Source organism: Protopterus annectens, chromosome 8.part0 (assembly GCF_019279795.1).
Source record: "Protopterus annectens isolate FY-2018-M chromosome 8.part0, PAN1.0, whole genome shotgun sequence".
Lineage (NCBI taxonomy): Eukaryota > Metazoa > Chordata > Ceratodontiformes > Protopteridae > Protopterus > Protopterus annectens.
The window spans coordinates 284,155,398-284,174,457 of NC_056741.1; the positions used below are offsets into that span (position 1 = coordinate 284,155,398).

The window sequence follows — 19,060 nt, forward strand, 5'->3', positions numbered from 1 at the left end:
GTGGACTACCTTCCCTTCATCTATGGCCTTGGTGACTATTTCAAAGAAGTCAACCAGGTTCAGGAGGCAGGATCTGCCCTGAACAAAGTCAAATATGGTAGGATCCAGCGTCTGCAGGTCCCCAATGTCTTTGTTTATGAGCTCCATGATGATCTGCTCCATAGCTTTGCAGACCAGGCTAGTCAAACTTATGGGGCAATAGTTTCCAGGGTCCGTTGAGGCACCGCCTTTGTGGAGTGGCACCACTGTTGCTGTACGCCATTCCTTGGGTACATATCCTGTACTAAGGCTGAGGTTGAACAGTAACTTTATATGAGGTTTTAGCTCTTCTTGGAGCTCGTGTAGGATGCAGCCCGGGACATCGTCCGGTCCCATTGATGCTGTGTTTTTTGCCTTGGAGAGGGCAGCTCTCACCTGAGCATCTGAGATGTCAGGGAGGTGACTCTCTGCTGGGATAGATATTTGCTCTTTTGGGGGGTGGGGGTTTGCACTGAACCTGTCTGCCAGGATGTTGGATATGTCTGTGGGTTCAGTGTATTTTTTGTCATTTTGGATTAACTCTGAACAGATTATCTTTGGTGTCCTGTGCAAGTTTTCTCTCAAAGATGGCCTTGGATGATTTTATGAGGGACCGTAGTTTTTTGCTAGTACTGATCAGAGATGCCTTCCCTTTTAGGGATTTAGCTCTATCGTGTAGTAGCTTCCTCCTTTTGTTGTAAAGCTTATTTATGGCTGGGGTCCACCAGATTGGATGCCTGCTTTTGGAGGATTGGGTCTTGGTTTTATATGGGATTGCATGATCCATGCATTCCTGAAGGTATCCATAGAATGCGTTTATAAAGGTTTCTGCAGTTTGGGCCATAGTTTCCGCTGGCCCGGGGGCTTTGAAGGATATCACCTCGGTTTTGAGAAGTGTGAAGTTAGCTTTTGAGAAATTTTTCAATGTGGTTTTCTGGGCTGGGGGTGGGATCGGGATGTGGATGTCCAGTGAGATTAATTTATGGTCCGATCTTACCAATGAGGGGTATACTTCTGATGTGGAGCATAGAGTCCCCATGTTGGTGATGATCAGGTTCAGTATGTTTTCCCCTCTTGTGGGAGTGGTGACTAGTTGTTCTATAGCATTTGAGTTTATAAATTCAAGGAACCTTTGGGCTAGGGCAATGGGGCTTGAGTAATGCTCCCAGTCTATGTTTGGGTAGTTGAAATCACCCAGTATAATGGTGTTTGGAGAGACCTTCATATTCTCCAGTGTTTTCAGGAAGGCCGAGTGAGGTTCCTGAGTTTGGGAGGGTGGTCTGTAGCAGGCTATAAACTGAAAGGCAGTTTTGCCCACTGTTAGTTGCACATGGATGGTCTCTGCTGCTTCATGCAGTGCCACTAACCTGGAGGTGTGAGTATCTTTGATGAATATGGATACTCCCCCTCCTTTTGTGGTTCGGTCCGAGTTTTGGGGCTGAAAAGCATGGTATAAGGTATAGCGTGGTAGTGCTGGTGTGCTCTCGGGAGCCTTGAACCAGGTTTTTGTTACTGCACAGATGTCAATATTCTCCATACTGAAGAGAGCTTTGAGTGCGTGCATCTTGAGGTTTAGACTTCTGGTGTTGAGTAGCGTTACCCGTAGTTTTTCTTTCCCTGTGCTATCTATGGAGGTGGGTTTGACCTTTGAGCCTTGCCTAAAAAAGGCACTATGGGGGTGGCAAGAGCCTTTGCCAGTATTCGAAAGCCCAGGAGTGACAGGTGCAAACCATCCCTAGCAAAGCAATGTGATTTGTCGAGCATGTCATCCCAGGCTGACAGACACTGGATCCCCTTAGAATGACACCAATACTTTAGCCAATTGTTAAAATCGATCATTTTGTCTTTATACTGTGGCATCATTCTTGGTGAGGGTAAGATGCTACTCAAGGTCAGGGTCATACCGGCCTGGGCTACATGATCAGAGAGCTCCTCTATGTCTCTTTTCATGTAGTCCAGGGAGGTACGCCTCAGGTCATTCACACCAGCATGGACAATGACTGAGTCATATTTGTACTTGCTTTGGAATGATCTGAGTGCTTGCATTATGTGGCGGATCCTGGCACCCGACAGGCAGCTTACCGTGACCATCTCCTTGTTCAGTCTGGTGAGTGGGACGTCAGTGTGTCTGACAATAGAGTCACCTATTACAAGTGTGTCAGGTGTGTTGTTTAGCCTTAAGGGCTGTGTTTGTTTGGCACACTGACTTTGTGAATTATGTGTTACACGTGTTTTGTTTTGGGGTAGCAGGTGCTTGGATGTCTGCTTTGGATGTCTCTGCTGCTTAGGCAGATTCTTATTTAGAGCCTCCGAATATGTTTTGGTGTGTTTATGTGTTTGGTTAGATGTTGTGATAGGTCTATGTGAGACTGGATTTGTGGTGTGTGTGGTTACCTTCTCCTCCTGACTGACTGGGCCAGTACTGAGTTGAGAGAGCACAGCCTCCAGTTTGGCTATATGGTTGCATCTCTCACATATATTTGAGCTTGTTGGGAGGAGGAGAGGGTTGTTTTTGTACATGAGGCAGTTGTAACATTGCCTCAGGATTCCCAGATTCACCAGCTGGACTGGAGAAGAAACCAGCATCTGTCCTTTGGTCATGCCAGAAAAGTATAGGTAACTCCTTTATAACTGATCAAAAAGGACAATAGGGGCCGAGTGCTCAAGGGAGTATCTAGGGATGTAGTGCTTTTGGTTTATTAGTGCTAACTTATATAAAATTGCTTGTATGAGCACGTGCAAGTGTTAAATAGAAAACTTGTGCAATTAATATAAAGTATGAATGTGTTTGGAAATATGAGTGCTTTCAGTCTGAAGACTTGAATATTTTGCTTTGTGGTTTGTATGTAACTTAGGAAATGCAGGGAAATATTATAATTATAATGTAACATTATGAATGCTCTGCTTTTAAAGCCTTCCAGGTTGCAGACTGTTCTTAAGTCCAAGTCTACACCAAAAAGCTATATGAGCACCTACATAGCTGTATGGACTCAGTAATACCTCTCAGGATCAAATCATCTTCCTCAAGGAAGAGTAAACCTGTCTGGTGGACAGCAGCAATAAACAAACTCTATAATAAAAGGGAAAAAAATGCTGTCCAGGACAAAAAAGGAGCAGGTGTCAAGTTGGAAGCAATCTCTACTTTGAACAAGCAAATAAGGTCACTGGTGAAATCCTCTAAGGCTAACTTTCAGTCCAAATTTGCCACACCCACTAAGGGCAATCATAAGTTCTTCTTTGGATATAACACCAAACAAGATGCAGCAAGGAAAAATGAGCTGTTGGTAAAACAGTTCAAAAATATGTCACAAAACATCCAACAGACCAAACAATGTTGTAGGAAGTCACGACTTCAGTACTGTTTAAAAGCTGGAATATCTTTTATTCATGAGGTAAGTGCTTTCATGGTGTCACCACCACTTCTTCAGACCATAACAGAGAACAGTATTTCACAAGACATATATATATATATATATATATATATATATATATATATATATATATATATACTCTCCAATTAATTCAAATAGACCAATAACAAGCTTCAATGCATCTGACTTTCTTAAAGACATCCAAACACTAAATTGCCATATTACAATATTCTATAAGTAAAATCACTTGAATGTTACTTCATTCATCACTACACAAGTTAAAAACAAGAAATTTTTCTTTAATAAAAGCTAAAAAATACATAAAAATACATCTAATAAAAAATGCATGAAGAATATACCTAGCAGAAAAATACATATAGTGTTATATCAAAAGACCATTCATTTCTCAAACTGCTTACTGAAGCATAAAATAAAACTACTTAAAAATTCCCTTTTCTTCAGAATCTGACAAAAACTTCACCCCCTGTTCCCCCTTATCAGTAAATCAGGACATCCCCAGCACCTGTCCCCCCTCCCCTCATCACCAGGGAACAGGTGTTTAATGCCCTCTCAAAGGCAAAAAATACAGTCTCCATGGGACCTGAAAACATCCCTGGCTGTATCCTACATGAACTCAGGCATGAGCTGTCAGCTCTATTAGGCACCCTATTCAACCAACACCTGAGCACTGGCTTCATCCCAACCAAATGGAGGACAGCCATTGTGATCCTTCTACACAAAGATGGAGTGTCCACTGACCCAGGCAATTATAGGCCCATCAGCTTAACTAGCCTGATCTGCAAGGCATACCTCTCAACCTGGAAACATCAAAAATCTGGACAAGGCCCATGAAAAATAAGTACTAATCTGTACACTGATTAACTTTAATTTGCATACATAATTACGTAACCCCATCCACTCCAATGGAATTGTGTGCTATCAACTTTCAAATGCAAACTGAAGAACAGACAACCAAAATATGGCACCAGAGTCCCCCTGCAGCTATTCCAATGTCCCATTACCTGGCTATTTCACCCCATTTACCATAAACACTAATGTGTGCACACTGCTTTACTTCTACAATGATTATTTAGATTTTATTTTTACATTTTACAGCACAACAATGCACAAACACTAAGAGACATCTGGTAAACAAAGCAATACTTTCTCAAAATAAAAATAGACTTGGCATTAAAACTTCTCTGCCCTTGAAACTCACATTCATTGAAATAGCATTGAAACCCACATGACATACAAAGAAAATGCATGTGGCCAGTGGTGGATAAAGATTACCTTTGGGCTGTTTTCAAATCACTGGCCCCTTGCACGCAAAACAAGAAACATAAATGTGTTCTTTTCTGTAATACACCTTCCTGACTTTATATTAAATAATATTTCTTGTATATTCCAACACACTTGTTAGACAGAGGGCATTTTAAATTTATTGTTTGAACATTTTTCCAGTAGGCTGTACTGTAGGCAATTAAACACAATGCATGAACCAATAATGACAAAACTGACCAATTCAGTACATTTCCTTCATAAAAGTCTACTTCCACACCCACACTATAAATAGAATGACAGTAATGTAAGCCATAGGCATCTTGCACAGCTTCTCACACTTATTTTCAATTTCATTTTTTTGGTGGGGAGGGACAAAAGGTCAAAACCAGGAATATATTTTAAACATTGCAGCTTTCAGAAAAATAGGAAGACTGAAATTTAATGGCTATCATTTAGTGAATTTATTTCTCATTTCTCACCATAGCTCTCAACCTCTTAGCACAAAAAACCTGGACAAAGCTCACAAGTGGTGGTGGCTAGGGACATACCAGGGACACTTTTTAAACATTGCTTGTATAATATTGTAAAGTTGCTAGAATAAAATGTTGTGTTACCACCATGCATTTCACTAGCAAGTCTTGACTCCAGGACCCTATGCACTACAGTCAGAGCAACAAACTTCTATGCCAAATCAGCAGCTTCCTGAAAAATAGGAAGACTGAAACTTAATGGCTATCATTTAGTGAATGTATTTCTCACTTCTCACCACAGCTTTCAACCTCTTAGCACAAAAAACCTGGGCAAAGCTCACAAGTGGTGGTGGCTAGGGACTTCAGGCTCTTTTTACCCTGTACCCAAGGATTTATAGGGAAGCCAGTTACTTAACAATGTGCAGTATGCAGAGCTGCAGGAAAGAAGAAACCCCCCAGGAAGGGAAAATGCTGTTTATTTAATACTTAACTGTATCTTCTTTTTTCCTCTTTAGGGCAACATTTCCCAAAACACAATCTCAGGTCTGTCCTCTCGGACACTGTGAGTCCAACTTCTACAAGACCTTACTGGAGAGTAACATTTCTCTTAATAACATAATGATTTGATACTTCTTTTTTGATTAACACAAACATACACACAGATGGCTGCATGTAGATACATGCAAGTGCATACACACACACACACACACACACACACACACACACACACACACACACACACACACACACACACACACACACACACACACACACACACACACACACACACACACACACACATATTCCGTTGCTTACTTGGAATCAGTCTTCATTCCTTATTTGGAGTTTTCAGTTAGTCTTCATTCCGCTGCTTACTTTCCTGTTCCCGTTAGTTTCCTTGATAGTGATCCAGCCGCTCACATTTGAAAGAGTCCAGAGCTACTGTTCCTGCTCACATTTCATTCTGCCTGTCTGATAATGATCCATAGTGCTGTAACAGCAACTGTTTCTCCATTCTCGCTCGCATCTGAGCAGCCATCGTGTATGTGATGTCAGCTCCAACAGCGCAAAAATTAAAAAACAAAAGAAAAAATTGGAAATGAAGGGGTGCCACTTAGGAATCATGGCACCCCTTCATTTGAACCCCAAAACTCAGTAAAAAACAAGTAATTCGGCACGGTTGGGAGGTATGCTGCAAGGCCATGGAAAGCATTATCATGGACCTTATAAACAATAATATACAACAAGGACATTGGCAACCTCCAAACACTTGAACTGACACAGTTTGGTTTTGTCAAAGGTAGATCATCCCTGTTAAACTTGATTGACTTCTTTGAAACAGTCACCAAAGTCATGGATGAGGGGAAGACAGTGCACATCACCTACCTTGACCTAGCCAAAGCCTTTGACACTGTTCCTCACTCAGGCATAATAGATAAACTCTCCCAGCTAGGCATCAACCCATATGTTACCAGATGGGTAGCTAACTGGCTCACTGATAGAACCCACTCAGTCAAAATAGGAGAAGCCACCTCTAGTAGTAGACCCACAATGAACAGTGTACCCCAAGGATTGGTCTTGGGGCCTCTACTGTTTGGGATATACTTTTCTGAGGTGCAAGTCAAAACCAGTGGTCTGTGGTTGACCAAGTTTGCAGATGACTTCAAGCTGGGTGCTGTCTTAAATTCCCCAAGAATGTGAACATCCTCCAAGAGGGGCTTACCCAAACAAACGACTGGTGCCAGAAGCATGGCCTCAAACTGAATGCCAAGAAATGCATCTTTATCCCCTTTGGAAAAAATGGAGTCCCCACTAATTATCACATTAATAACAATGTACTAAGCACACAATCAGTCGTGAGGGACTTAGGCACCCAGGTTGATAGCAACCTGACTTTTGACCACTATGTTGCCTCCGTTGTAAGGAAGGCCTTCTACATGGCACACCTCATAAGTAAGGGTATTTCATCCAGGAACAAGGAGGTCATAACTTCTCTGTATTCCGCCCTTATCAGACCCATTATTGAGTACAATGCCCCCTTTTGCATGTACCTTGCCAAGATAATGCAGTAACTGGAGAGACCACAGAGGTTCCTGACCAGGAAAATCCAGGGTCTCAAACACATGTCTTATACTGAAAGGCTAAAAGCCCTGTCTCTCTACTCAGTCTCATACAGACTGCTCAGAGGTGACCTATATCTGGCATACAAGGCCATCTCAGACCCAGCCTTGATTGAGTTGCTGCATATCCGTAAGTCAAACTCCACTCACGCAACCCGCACGCAAGGCTTCAACCTGGTCTGTGACATTAAGAGAACTTGCCGGCGGGACAGATCTAAACTGGTGCTTACTTTAATGTTATTTGGTAGTCTGTTCCATGCATCAGCTACTCTCTCAGAGAACCAATTAGTACACTTCTCACTCCCATAGAATCTTCTACATAGGTTATCTGATGATTCTCTACTACTTTTGGATAACCCCAAACATTCCCAGAGGTCGATGTCTCTAAATGCCCTATATTTGAATACGGTCTCCTGTTAAATATCTATATGAAACATTGTACAAGTTCAGATATTTTAGTCTTCCGGAATAACTTAAATGTTCAGAGCGATGGATGCTCTTGGTATATTTCTGCTGTAGCCTTTCCAGTTTACTCATACTTATTTTCTTATAAGGTCTCCATAGTGTTATTCCATACTCAAGTTTGGGTCTAAGGTACAAAAAACAATGGCGAGCACTCATATGTCAGCAATAAATCTTTTATTTCATTACATTCCTTTCATTGTAAAAAGAACCAGTAGCATACCAGTTCTTCAGTGCAAAAACACATGCCTCCACCCCTTTATTTAAAAACCATCAGAACTCATCCCATTGGTTAGTTAAAAATGTTCATTAAGGCCTAGAGAAAAAAGTGTTCCCAACTGAATAATATATATATATATATATATATATATATATATAGAGAGAGAGAGAGAGAGAGAGACAGAGGCAGAGGAAGAGCGATATACACACACACACACACTGTGTGTGTGTGTGTGTGTGTGTGTGTGTGTGTGTGTGTGTGTGTGTGTGTGTGTGTGTGCATATATGCAGATATATTTATATTTAGAGAGAGACAGAGAGAGGGAGAGAGATACACACATACACATACAAGCACACACCCACAAACACAGAGCAGGATCATGGTTAAATGGAGCCCTAGGCAAGGCAATGGATCGGGTCTATATTAGATCAGCGAATGCTTAAAAAAGCGAACGCTGATGGATCAAACTTATGTAAGCGAAAGCTTAAAATATCGATGCAACAGAAACCCAAATTTTTTCCTGGGGAAAGAATTTGTTTGTCCATTTCTGTTGTATCGGTATTTTCAGTGCTCTGGTGGAAAGGTACGGGTTGGGTTCAGGTAAGTGTGCGATTGTGTGGATGTGAGTGTTAGGGCAGGTTAGGTGAGTTAGGGTTAGGGTGGGTTAGGTATGTGTGTAATTGTGTGGACATGAGAGTTAGTGTGGGTTTGGTGAGTTAGGGTTAGGGAGCAGGTGAGGTGAGTGTGTGATAGTGACGGACCTTAGGTTTAGGGTTAAGGTAAGTGGATAGTTAGTGGTGTGTGTATAGTTTAGTGTAGGGTTAGGTGTCAGATTTTAGGTGTATGTGTGTGGATCGCTGTTTGTTTGGTGTGCTTGTGTTGTGTGTATGTGTTTTGGATTAGTGATTTTTTTCCTGGGGAAAAAAATCGCTGTTCTGACAGTTCGAGATTGTAAGCTTTCACTTACATAAGTTTGATCAATCAGAATTCGCTTTTTTAAGCATTCACTGATCTAATATAGACCCAATGGATCAGGGTACCTCCTACATTCAGTGTCCCATTACTTGACTATCTCTGCCCATTTACCATAAATTTGGTTCAAATTTCAGTGTGCATACTATTTTCTTTATTAATACAATGATTACAGATATTTGCATTGAATTTAAAACTTTTATTTCAAATTGTATGGCAAAAACACCATTTGCTAAACAAATAATGCATTTTCACAATGAAAACAGATATAGCATGAGCAACAGTAAACTTTTCTGCCCTCACATTAATTGAAACTGCATTGAAACCTGCATTCATACAAAATGTATCTGGTTACTGGCAGAATATGTGTACCCTTGGACTGTTTTCAAACCATGGACCCCCTGCACACATTTTTAGCAGCATGCATAAATATGTTCTTTGATTCACCTTCCTGGTTGTATTAAATTATATTCCATGTTTAATACAACAACACTTTTTAGAGTGTGTTTTACATTCGTAGTTTTGAACCAGTAAGCAGTGAATCAAAATGTATGGACCAATAATGACAAAATTACCCATTTCAGAATATTTCAACCATAAAAGGTAGCTCAAACTGTTGTCATTATAATATACTAGTATCAGTAAATATGCACAATCTCTGCAGAAGTAAAAGTGGAAGTGCCTATAGTTTGTATTTCTGAAAGAATTTTAAGATGGTTATGCATGTTGTATCTGCATTATTTAAAATCTTTTTTTCTGCACACACACAGGGGGCTGTCAGCATAGCCAATCTAAATGCTAATGAGGTATTGTCGGGGAGAGACATATACTAATTAGCCCTGTGTTGTGCCATGGAACTACCTGAGGTAAGGCATTTACACAGCCATGCTTCTGCTTCTGATCAGGGATGCTCTCTTTATCATGGCTTAAAGGCACTTAGAAAATGAAAGGTACAGTCGGTGGGTAGCACAAAATATATGGGTCAAGAGGATACTAAATACCAATGATGCAGTTTACATTCTGCCTTAAAGCATGGGAGATGTGGGTCAAGGGGAACACTAGATAGCAGGGATATGTCTTTACTTTGTGCCCTAAAGAAGATTCAAACCTCATAACCACAGAGAGGGTACAAGTCCCCTGCACAATCATAGATGTTTGTAAATATTCACTTAAATCTCTTGAAAAATATATCTATATCTATATCTATCTATATATATATATATATATATATATATATATATATATATATATATATATATATATATATATATATATATATATATATATATATATATATATATATATATATATATATATATATATATATATGGTTTCAAACCCTGCATCCTTGACACAGTAACATTAACCTACTTCACTAATTAATCAGTTATTACAGCCTTTTCTTCACAGAGTAAGTGTGAAGTTCTATTTTCTGCATGAACCAATGCTCCTTATAACAGTTCATGAGTTACAAGGGAAATGCATATATATAAGAGGCAGCAGCAGGAATGTCCTGTCAGCTGCACAGAGTTTTGGTCTGCTCCCCATAAAAAGGGTTTTCTTCTAGCAAAGCATTGAGGAATTGAGTTGCTTTATGTGACATACAGCAAAGTTTCAGACTTCATAGCCTTCAGAAAAACGCATGTTCCAAAACCTCATATTGGAAATATATAACAAAAGGACAATCAATACATTAACTGACGATATTAAAACAAATATCTTATTATCGATAAAATATACATCCTTTACACAATACTGGAAAGTTTTTCGTTGGAAATGCTTGCACAGAGCACTCTTAACCCCAGACAGAACCAGTGAAATTAGTTCTTCCATAAAAGGAATATGTTGGAGATGTGAGCAAGTACACAATGCAGATTGGAACCACATTTTCTTTGATTGTGTTAAAATTAAGACATTTTGGAATGGTATTAATAACTTTCTACAAGCTTTATCTAATGAATCATTTTATTTAACTAAAGCTCTTGTATTATTAAATGTGAATGAAGGTCCTCATTTGAATAGGTCAAACATGTATCTAGTATGGACTATACTTGCCATTTCAAGGAAGTGTATAACAAGAAGGTAGAATACAAACACTAACTTTAGAAGACTTCTACAGCCTACTGAAGACCACAGCATTATTGGAAATTAAAATTAAAGAACTAAGAATTTATCCACAGCCATTTATCAACAACCCTTGGGGAAAAGTCTTATCGTTGATTGACACTATACAATAATAGATCAGACACTGATAATGGATTGGACATACTTATAAAAAGTAACTGTATACATCAAGATCTGTTATACCGTCAGGCTAATGTAAATGGTGTACATAGTTATTTAAGATGTTATGTATAAATACTATGGAATTCATTCAAATGTAGTTGAAAAATAAAAAAAAAAATTTGAGAGAGAAAATGCATGCTGATAAAAGACCTGTTATTCTAACTGTGGTCTAAGTGCAATATTTAAAATTTGTCCCTGATTCTGGTCCTTTGTTACCCATTACTTTTGGATTTGTCCAGAATTCTTGCACTATGTTGAGACAAATGCATCCTGTAGAATCAGGGCGAAGTTAAGGCCGAAGGGGGGTGTGTCTGTGTTGGGAGAATCCACAGCCAGGAGGAGCACTAGAAGACACCAGTGAAAATATTTAAAATATTGGTGGGACTCATTCAATATTTCATAGAGCAACACATCTAGTATCACTAATCGTACAGACATACGACGAAGAATGAAAATCTGATATCTGATATTGTTTACTCACTCTAACGATCTGTGATTTATGAGGGAAGGACTGTATGTGTGTGTGTGTGTGTGTGTGTGTGTGTGTGTGTGTGTGTGTGTGTGTGTGTGTGTGTGTGTGTGTGTGTGTGCGTGTGTGAGTTACAGTAAATGAGGAGATCCCCTTTGGCAGTGTGCATGGGGTGCCAGTGTTAACTACCTCAAGAAAGAGCTGATTAGTACTAAAGGTAGTTAAGATCAGATACATGAAAATTAACAGGTAATGCACTTTCCTCATTGCATCTACCATGTCTCTGAATTTCAAATTAACACATTGTATAAACAGCTCATTTTTACCACAGCTCTTATTGGCAGTGCTAAGGATCTCCATGATTGTCATTATTAGCGTACTGTCATTTTTTTGTCACACTGCAGAAATAAACTAACTTCATCTCAACACATTCTTATGTAAACTAGTTTACTGTCGACTTTGAAAATTGTCTCCAGAAAAAGTCTTATATGTTTTTATGTCCGGAATAATGCAAGTTTAAAGTGATAGCACTGCAAGTAAACTGGACTGGTTAATAGTTATTAATAAATGCTTAATTTAAAATATGGTAACTGACAGGAATTAACATCAACAAGGGTATTTATTTGTTGTTGGAAAAATAGTTAATTCTAATAAATAACTGATTTTGTTACTTTATTTTATACTAACTTTGAACATATTTTCAGCTTTTGTTATTACAATTGTCATGACTTTCTGATCGTGACCGTTTCAGATTAAAAGATGTGTTCCCTCGGGTGGCCAGTGAAGAGAGGACAGCATCAACCCAGGGCATCAATCAGATAATTTCCCTGGGAGTTACTTTGGGCTTTGCCCTTGTTGGTGGTGTCCTTGTAGGTAAGAAAAGAAGTGTCTGTTTAATTTTTACTGATGAAACATTGAAATATTATATCCTGTTATTTTTTTAATGGAAAGGGAAGACTGAACATTGTCATTCCATGGAACAGTCTGCTATTTTTTGCATGTTCATCTGTTGGATTTTGAGCTAAATTTAAATTATGTAACAAATCTTAGGAACATCCATTTTTTCCCATTACAAAGAGTTATGGTAGATTAGTAAAACATTTTAACTGCATGTTTTATTGCAGATTCAGATTAAGGGTTAAGTTCCAGCCTTTGTGCAAAGGAAGGATATTCTCATGTGTCACTGGTGACATTACTCCATAGTATAAAAGTCAAAAGTGTTTGCTGCTCGAATGCAAATGAGTTTTAGTTCTCATTAGTCAGTCACAATTTTCTCTCATCATGGGCATGTATGTGTTCTATGATCCAGCAATCCACTGAGATCTTAGAGATGACTGTAGTATCAATGTATTTATATAATGCAGTCACTACTCATTTACAGGTGTCTCATGTGCATCCTAATTTATTAGTAAAATATTTAATTTCATTTTGTACATAAGCTAATAACTCATTATGTGCAATATCTTTCTATATGTCATCTAATGCATGTCAACCATGTAATTGTGCTATAGATCAACTTACAAAAGCAATGCTGGTTTGTTGAACTAAGCATTATGAGGTAATACCATTAAGAAAAATGCCACTGTGAATACCTGTGTCCTGGTTATTAGCTGAAACGTCTCTGTGAACCAGCCCACCAACCATATTAGCAAATAAAATAAATAAATGAATAATTGCAGTGGTGCAGGGGGTGCAGTATTTTCTGTGGTGGATGTGGGCAATTTTTGCCCCATCAGTAAAAGTACTTTAAAAAAACTTTGCTAAATTGATAGGAATGTAGATAACTGAAATAATGGTGAGGAGGAAGTAGCCAGTGGTCTACTGTCTTATTCTAGTGGGGTTCAGGAGATTATTAGTTACAGGGCCGACCTCTAATATCAGCCAGTGGACTATATGCATAAGCCTGTCAAAGCCCACAATATGGATTCCATCATCTTGCTAGACCTCCTGCAGTCACAGAAAAGCACAGAAAAGGTTGGCATAATGGTTATGGTATTTGCCTTACAAACATAAGGTGCAGCATTTGATTCTCACATGGGCTAATTGGCTAGGCTGAAAATGGCCCACAAGGGCATTTAGTCTTGTACTAATCTATGAAACTATGAATATATATGTATATATATATATATATATATATATATATATATATATATATATATATATATATATATATATATACACACACACACACACACACACACACACACTCACACACACACACACACACACACACACACACACACACACACACACACACACACACACACACACACACACACACACACACACATACATGTGCCTTAGCCATTTCAATATTTTAGTATCCCTTAGCCATATCTATCATCTATGTGTTGAAAGATGAGTTCACCAGTTGCATATTCAGGAACTGGAGCACAGTGCATGGGGATGCTGGTAGATTGGACAGCTCAGACTGGATGCCACACTAGTGGAGCAATAGGAGCTGCATAAAGGCATACATAATATATGAAACATAAAGTTATACATGTCAGATGATAGTCCACAAAATAAAATACAACACCAACACTGTACAGCTTCCAGATTCTGTACCCCAACCAAAGGAATGGATAGCTGTTTTGGCACCCTGGTCCATTCCCTGATCTGGTGCCCTCCTCAACTTTTAAGGACCAAAACAAAGAGCAATCCTTTTTCCTTCTTTACACTGTAGCAAACTGCTTGCTAATAAGATAACAAATATGAGCTCAGCATTTCAGGCTTGACTGAAAAAACATTATTGGCATTAATTTCTGAATGCTGGTAATACACTAAACCACACATGGAGCCTCTACAAATGCATTATCCGCAATAAGTTTTGACTGCCGGTAATGAAGACCATGCCCTCTGCCATTTTGAGCCTGAGGTGGCTGCCCCTTTGCCTCACCCTAGCTACACCTCCGATTTCAGCATAAAGTAACAATTGCAATATTATTAATAATGCTTCACCACAGCATTATTAGTACAACACTTTCTGTTGAAAACATATTGGTATTGTAGCAGGGGCAGTGGTAAGGGCATAGCACCTTTAATATCTGTATGTATTTGGTCATTTATTGTTTCCATTGTTACTGTCATGGTAAGCAGGAACGTCCTACCTGTCTGTAAAATAGTTTTGATTAAATTAATTTTGTTAAATTACTTTTTCACTCCATCTGCATATTGCATACTAAGTGCAATTTTATAGAAGAAATGCTGATTGCTATAATGTTGCCAGTTTCCTTCCAAAATGTTATGTCACAGTAGCCCACTTTTAATCCTAATAAATCATTATCACTTTATGTTAGTTTTTGGACTCAGAAGCTACCAGGTATGTGGTGCATAATATTAATGCTTTGCAGCAATGCTGTAATCATTGGGCATGTAGTGCATGTTATTAGTGCTTTAATCCCGTGCAGTAATTATAAGTGCCTGCAGGTTCTATGGAGCTACCATTTTGTACAGATCAGATGATGAGGATTGTATAATGCTTGTTATTGCAGAATTTCATTAATGCAGTGGTGCACATCTAGGTACAGAGAAGGTTTTATTTTTGTCTCAGTTTCTCATCACCCTCTAAAGGCTCAGAAAACCTGCGGACTTATTCATTTCTCCATCGAAATTATTTAGTAGTAGAGCAGGTGATTTTCATAGTATAACTGTTTGGTATTTTCTTATGCCTTCACTCCATTGGTAAATTAGATCGCCTGCTTTCAGACAATGCTTACCTCAACAGTGGCCTTTCATGCCAACAAATGCTCCATATTATCCTTCGGTAAGTCAATCAAGTTTCATGTAAATGATTATTCCTTAAATAGTTTACAAGTATCTTGAGCAAACTGCAGTAATAAAGATAAATAAGAATGCATGCACAGAGGTTAAATTAGATATTGTCAAATGCAGTACTACTTTATAAAATAAGGATAAAACAAAGTACTCAGCAGTTAATCTATCCAAACCAAGGCAAAATAGGCTAGAAATTATATCATCAGATTATATCGTTGACTGTAATTCTAAAAAGAGCTAACATAAAGTTCATGTTAATGTTCAAATTTTTATTTTATTTTATTTGCCCTTTGGTAACTGGTAAAGTCTGACTGAGTCACTGGTCCATTTTTAGTGGAGGAATGGAGTGAAAAGCTCCAATTCAGATTCAAAAACATTTAAACAGTAGCTGATGAGTAATTATGTACAAGGGGAAAAAACTGTGCAATAGATTAAGCATTTTACAATGAGCTGGAGAGAAAGGCTCCACAAAGCACACATACAAACATTTTACAATAGCTAATAAGTACATTATATACAAAGGAAGAAAGTTCACACAGTAGATGAAACACAAAACAGCTTGACATACATTGACAGAATATTACTATGATCAAGAATACAATATGAACTGCAAGTAACAAGAGACTTTGCAGAATTGGATAGCCTATGTCAAGTGAAACTAGTTTTTCAAAATATTGATTATATTTCTAATAATATATAGAGGAGAGAAATGATATGAAGAACAATAAATACATAATATGAATAATAATTTGACTAAAATGAATAATACGAGTATACTGCTGCCCGGATAGAGGAATAGAATGCGATGAGGAGGAGTAATGAGCAGGGTGGCAATTAAGGACACGGAGAGAAAACTGATTATTAGAATGATGAGAATGTTATGGAAGGGCACGGGAGATAAAAAGAAACAGTAATGAGTGTTGGCTGAAGAGATACAAGAGCATCCCTTAATAGTATGGTATCATTAATCTGCGAGCTTCTTTTGATGTTAGACTGGTACCATCTGCTAAGATATGGAGGTATTAGTGAGTTTAGAGTGATAGTCCAATAAAGTTCACAGGCTCCAGATGAAAAACAACAGTTTAATGTACAACAGATACAGAAAATCCCAGTTAGCACTTTCGTCTCCCTCAATTAACTCAGAGACTTATTCAGACTGAATTATCTGGGCACACACAACATTTTACATATTCTAAAAAAATACATGATCAATATAAATCACATGACAAGTTAAAAACACATAAAAATATTTAAAACTCTGCACCATGGCTAAGTAGGGACACAAGAGCCCTACTAAATCCCAGAGATAAGGCCTGGAAAATCTGGAAGAGGGATAACACCATCCAAGCCAAACAAAACTACCAACAGCTTAGGAATCAGGCTAAAACACAAACTAAACTTGAAAAACAGAACTACTTTCTTACTGTCCAAACCAAAGTCACAAGAAATCCTCAAAAGTTTTAGCAAGATATCAACTCCCTACTTAAATCAGGCGAAACTACTACTCTAGCTCCCAACTCCACCAATAACAATATGGGCATAGCCTCCAATAATGGCACCATCCAGCCAGTTGTCCAAAAACGACCAACCACATATCCCAGCCAAGTTTCTAGATAACATTCCCCCCTTACTTTCTCACCTGCTCCCACCTCCAAAATTAAAAAACTACTTCAGAAATTAAAACCTACCACCCTTGCAGCTGACAGTCTACCTGACAACTTTCTAAAACTAGCCACAAAATCCTTATCCTGCCCCATTTCCATCTTCATAAACCACTCCTTCAACTGTGGAAAGTGTCTTACATTATTCCTCTTTATAAAGGCGGTAATTCCTATGACTTCTCTAATTACCATCCTATAGCTATTCTGTCTCCCCTCTCCAAGCTATTAGAGAAATGTATTCACTCTCAAGTTATGCATTTCCTGAACACACACAAATTCCTCTACCACACAACATGGGCTATGGCCACACCATAGTACAACTACCGCTCTTCTCTCATTTACCAGTCTAGTAAACCAACACAGAAATTACTATAACTATACATCTGCTATATTTTTGGATCTATCCAAAGCATTTGATATGTTCTTACACTCCCTACTATTAGATTCACTAGCGTCCTTATCCTTTGACCCCTCTACTATTTCCTGGTTCAAGAACTATCTAGCTGATAGGCAACAATCTGTCCAATGGCAAGGGGCACTATCTCCTCTACTTCCAACTTTCGTAGGAATAACACAAGGCTCAGTACTGGGTCCACTTCTATTTTCTAGCTACACTAACAATCTACATACCTCCACCCAGCATGCCACACTCATACAGTATGCAGATGATTTGACTTTAATCTGCTCAGCCCCATTTCTTTCCACTCTCCAACAACAGACCCAGGAATCCTTTAGCTCTGTGGAAAGTTGGATCACAAATATCCAACCCATCCTTAACCCTAATAACACTAAATTGCTTTTATTTACCCCCAACAAATCAAAGTCTGCTCCTCTTTCCTTTTCTGTTACTTCCAAAAATGGTACTATCATTTCTCCTTCTGCCCATACCAAACTCCTCGGTGTTGTGATCGACAAAAACCTTCTCTTTGATGTCCATATCTCTCAAACCATCAAAAAGGTTCACAAAAAAATGGGTTCACAATACAGACATAAAAACTTCCTTTTACATCAAGCATGGATCTGGATCACCCTAGCCCAAACTCACCTATTGTCTACACTAATGTATGCAGCACCAATTCTTACCCATATCAGAAAACTTGACTTTGACATATTTGAATCATGCTATAATAATATTGTCAAATTTGCTAACAACGCCACCTTGATCCCATCATTGTCTAGATCTAAGAGACTTAAACTGGTTAGAATTTCCTCACCTACTAAATTATCACCAACTGGTCATTGCCTATAGCATTCTGAAGTATTCTGACAAAACCCCATGACTAAGTCAACTACTTACCTACTATGCAACAAATTGCACACTTTGCTCTAGTGACAAATCACTTCTATGCATCTCTAGGGCTAACAACACTGCAGGCAAAGCACTATTCTCCCACACCATTGCTAGAAACTGGAACAACCTCCCCCCATCAATGACCTCCATCTGCACCACCTCACACTTCAAAAACTCTCTAAAATCGCATCTCATAAGCACCTGGCTTTGCCCATGCATAACCTAAAATCACTGCTTTAGCTCTGTGGAAAGTTGGAAGGGCTTATTACTTGCCTACTGTAAATGCTACAGTTTTTACATCCAACAATTTTTATCTCTTTAATATAGCTACTTATTTTTAAAATGATGTATGTAATGACTTTCAATGATAAAATTTATTTTGTCTGTTTAACAGCTGAGTTGTATCCTGTCTGTTTTACATTTCTGTCTTATTAGCTAGATTTTGCTGTTACAATGTGTTATTATCAGTTTTTACCACTATGTATTAAATTCAGTATTTTGTGTTAATATATGTGGAGTTTTTCTCCCAGGGTCTCCTCTGTAAATGGACCCAGTCCAGTTGGACTATTCCGGTAAACATATGTAAAATAAATAAATAAATAAATCCGATGTTTGCGGACATAAATGAAGATTCACTTAATATTGCTTTTTATCAGGCA

At 38.4% G+C, this 19,060-nt stretch overlaps 1 protein-coding gene across 1 annotated transcript in view; it reads left to right on the forward strand.

The window, feature by feature from the left end:
- The window catches only part of RHBG (Rh family B glycoprotein), a 371,751-nt gene that overhangs the window by 274,258 nt on the left and 78,433 nt on the right, over positions 1–19,060 (forward strand). Inside the window, exon 8 of the mRNA XM_044079784.1 lies at positions 12,424–12,545. Within this exon, the coding sequence (XP_043935719.1) occupies positions 12,424–12,545 (122 nt within the window). The remainder of the gene's footprint in view (positions 1–12,423; positions 12,546–19,060) is intronic.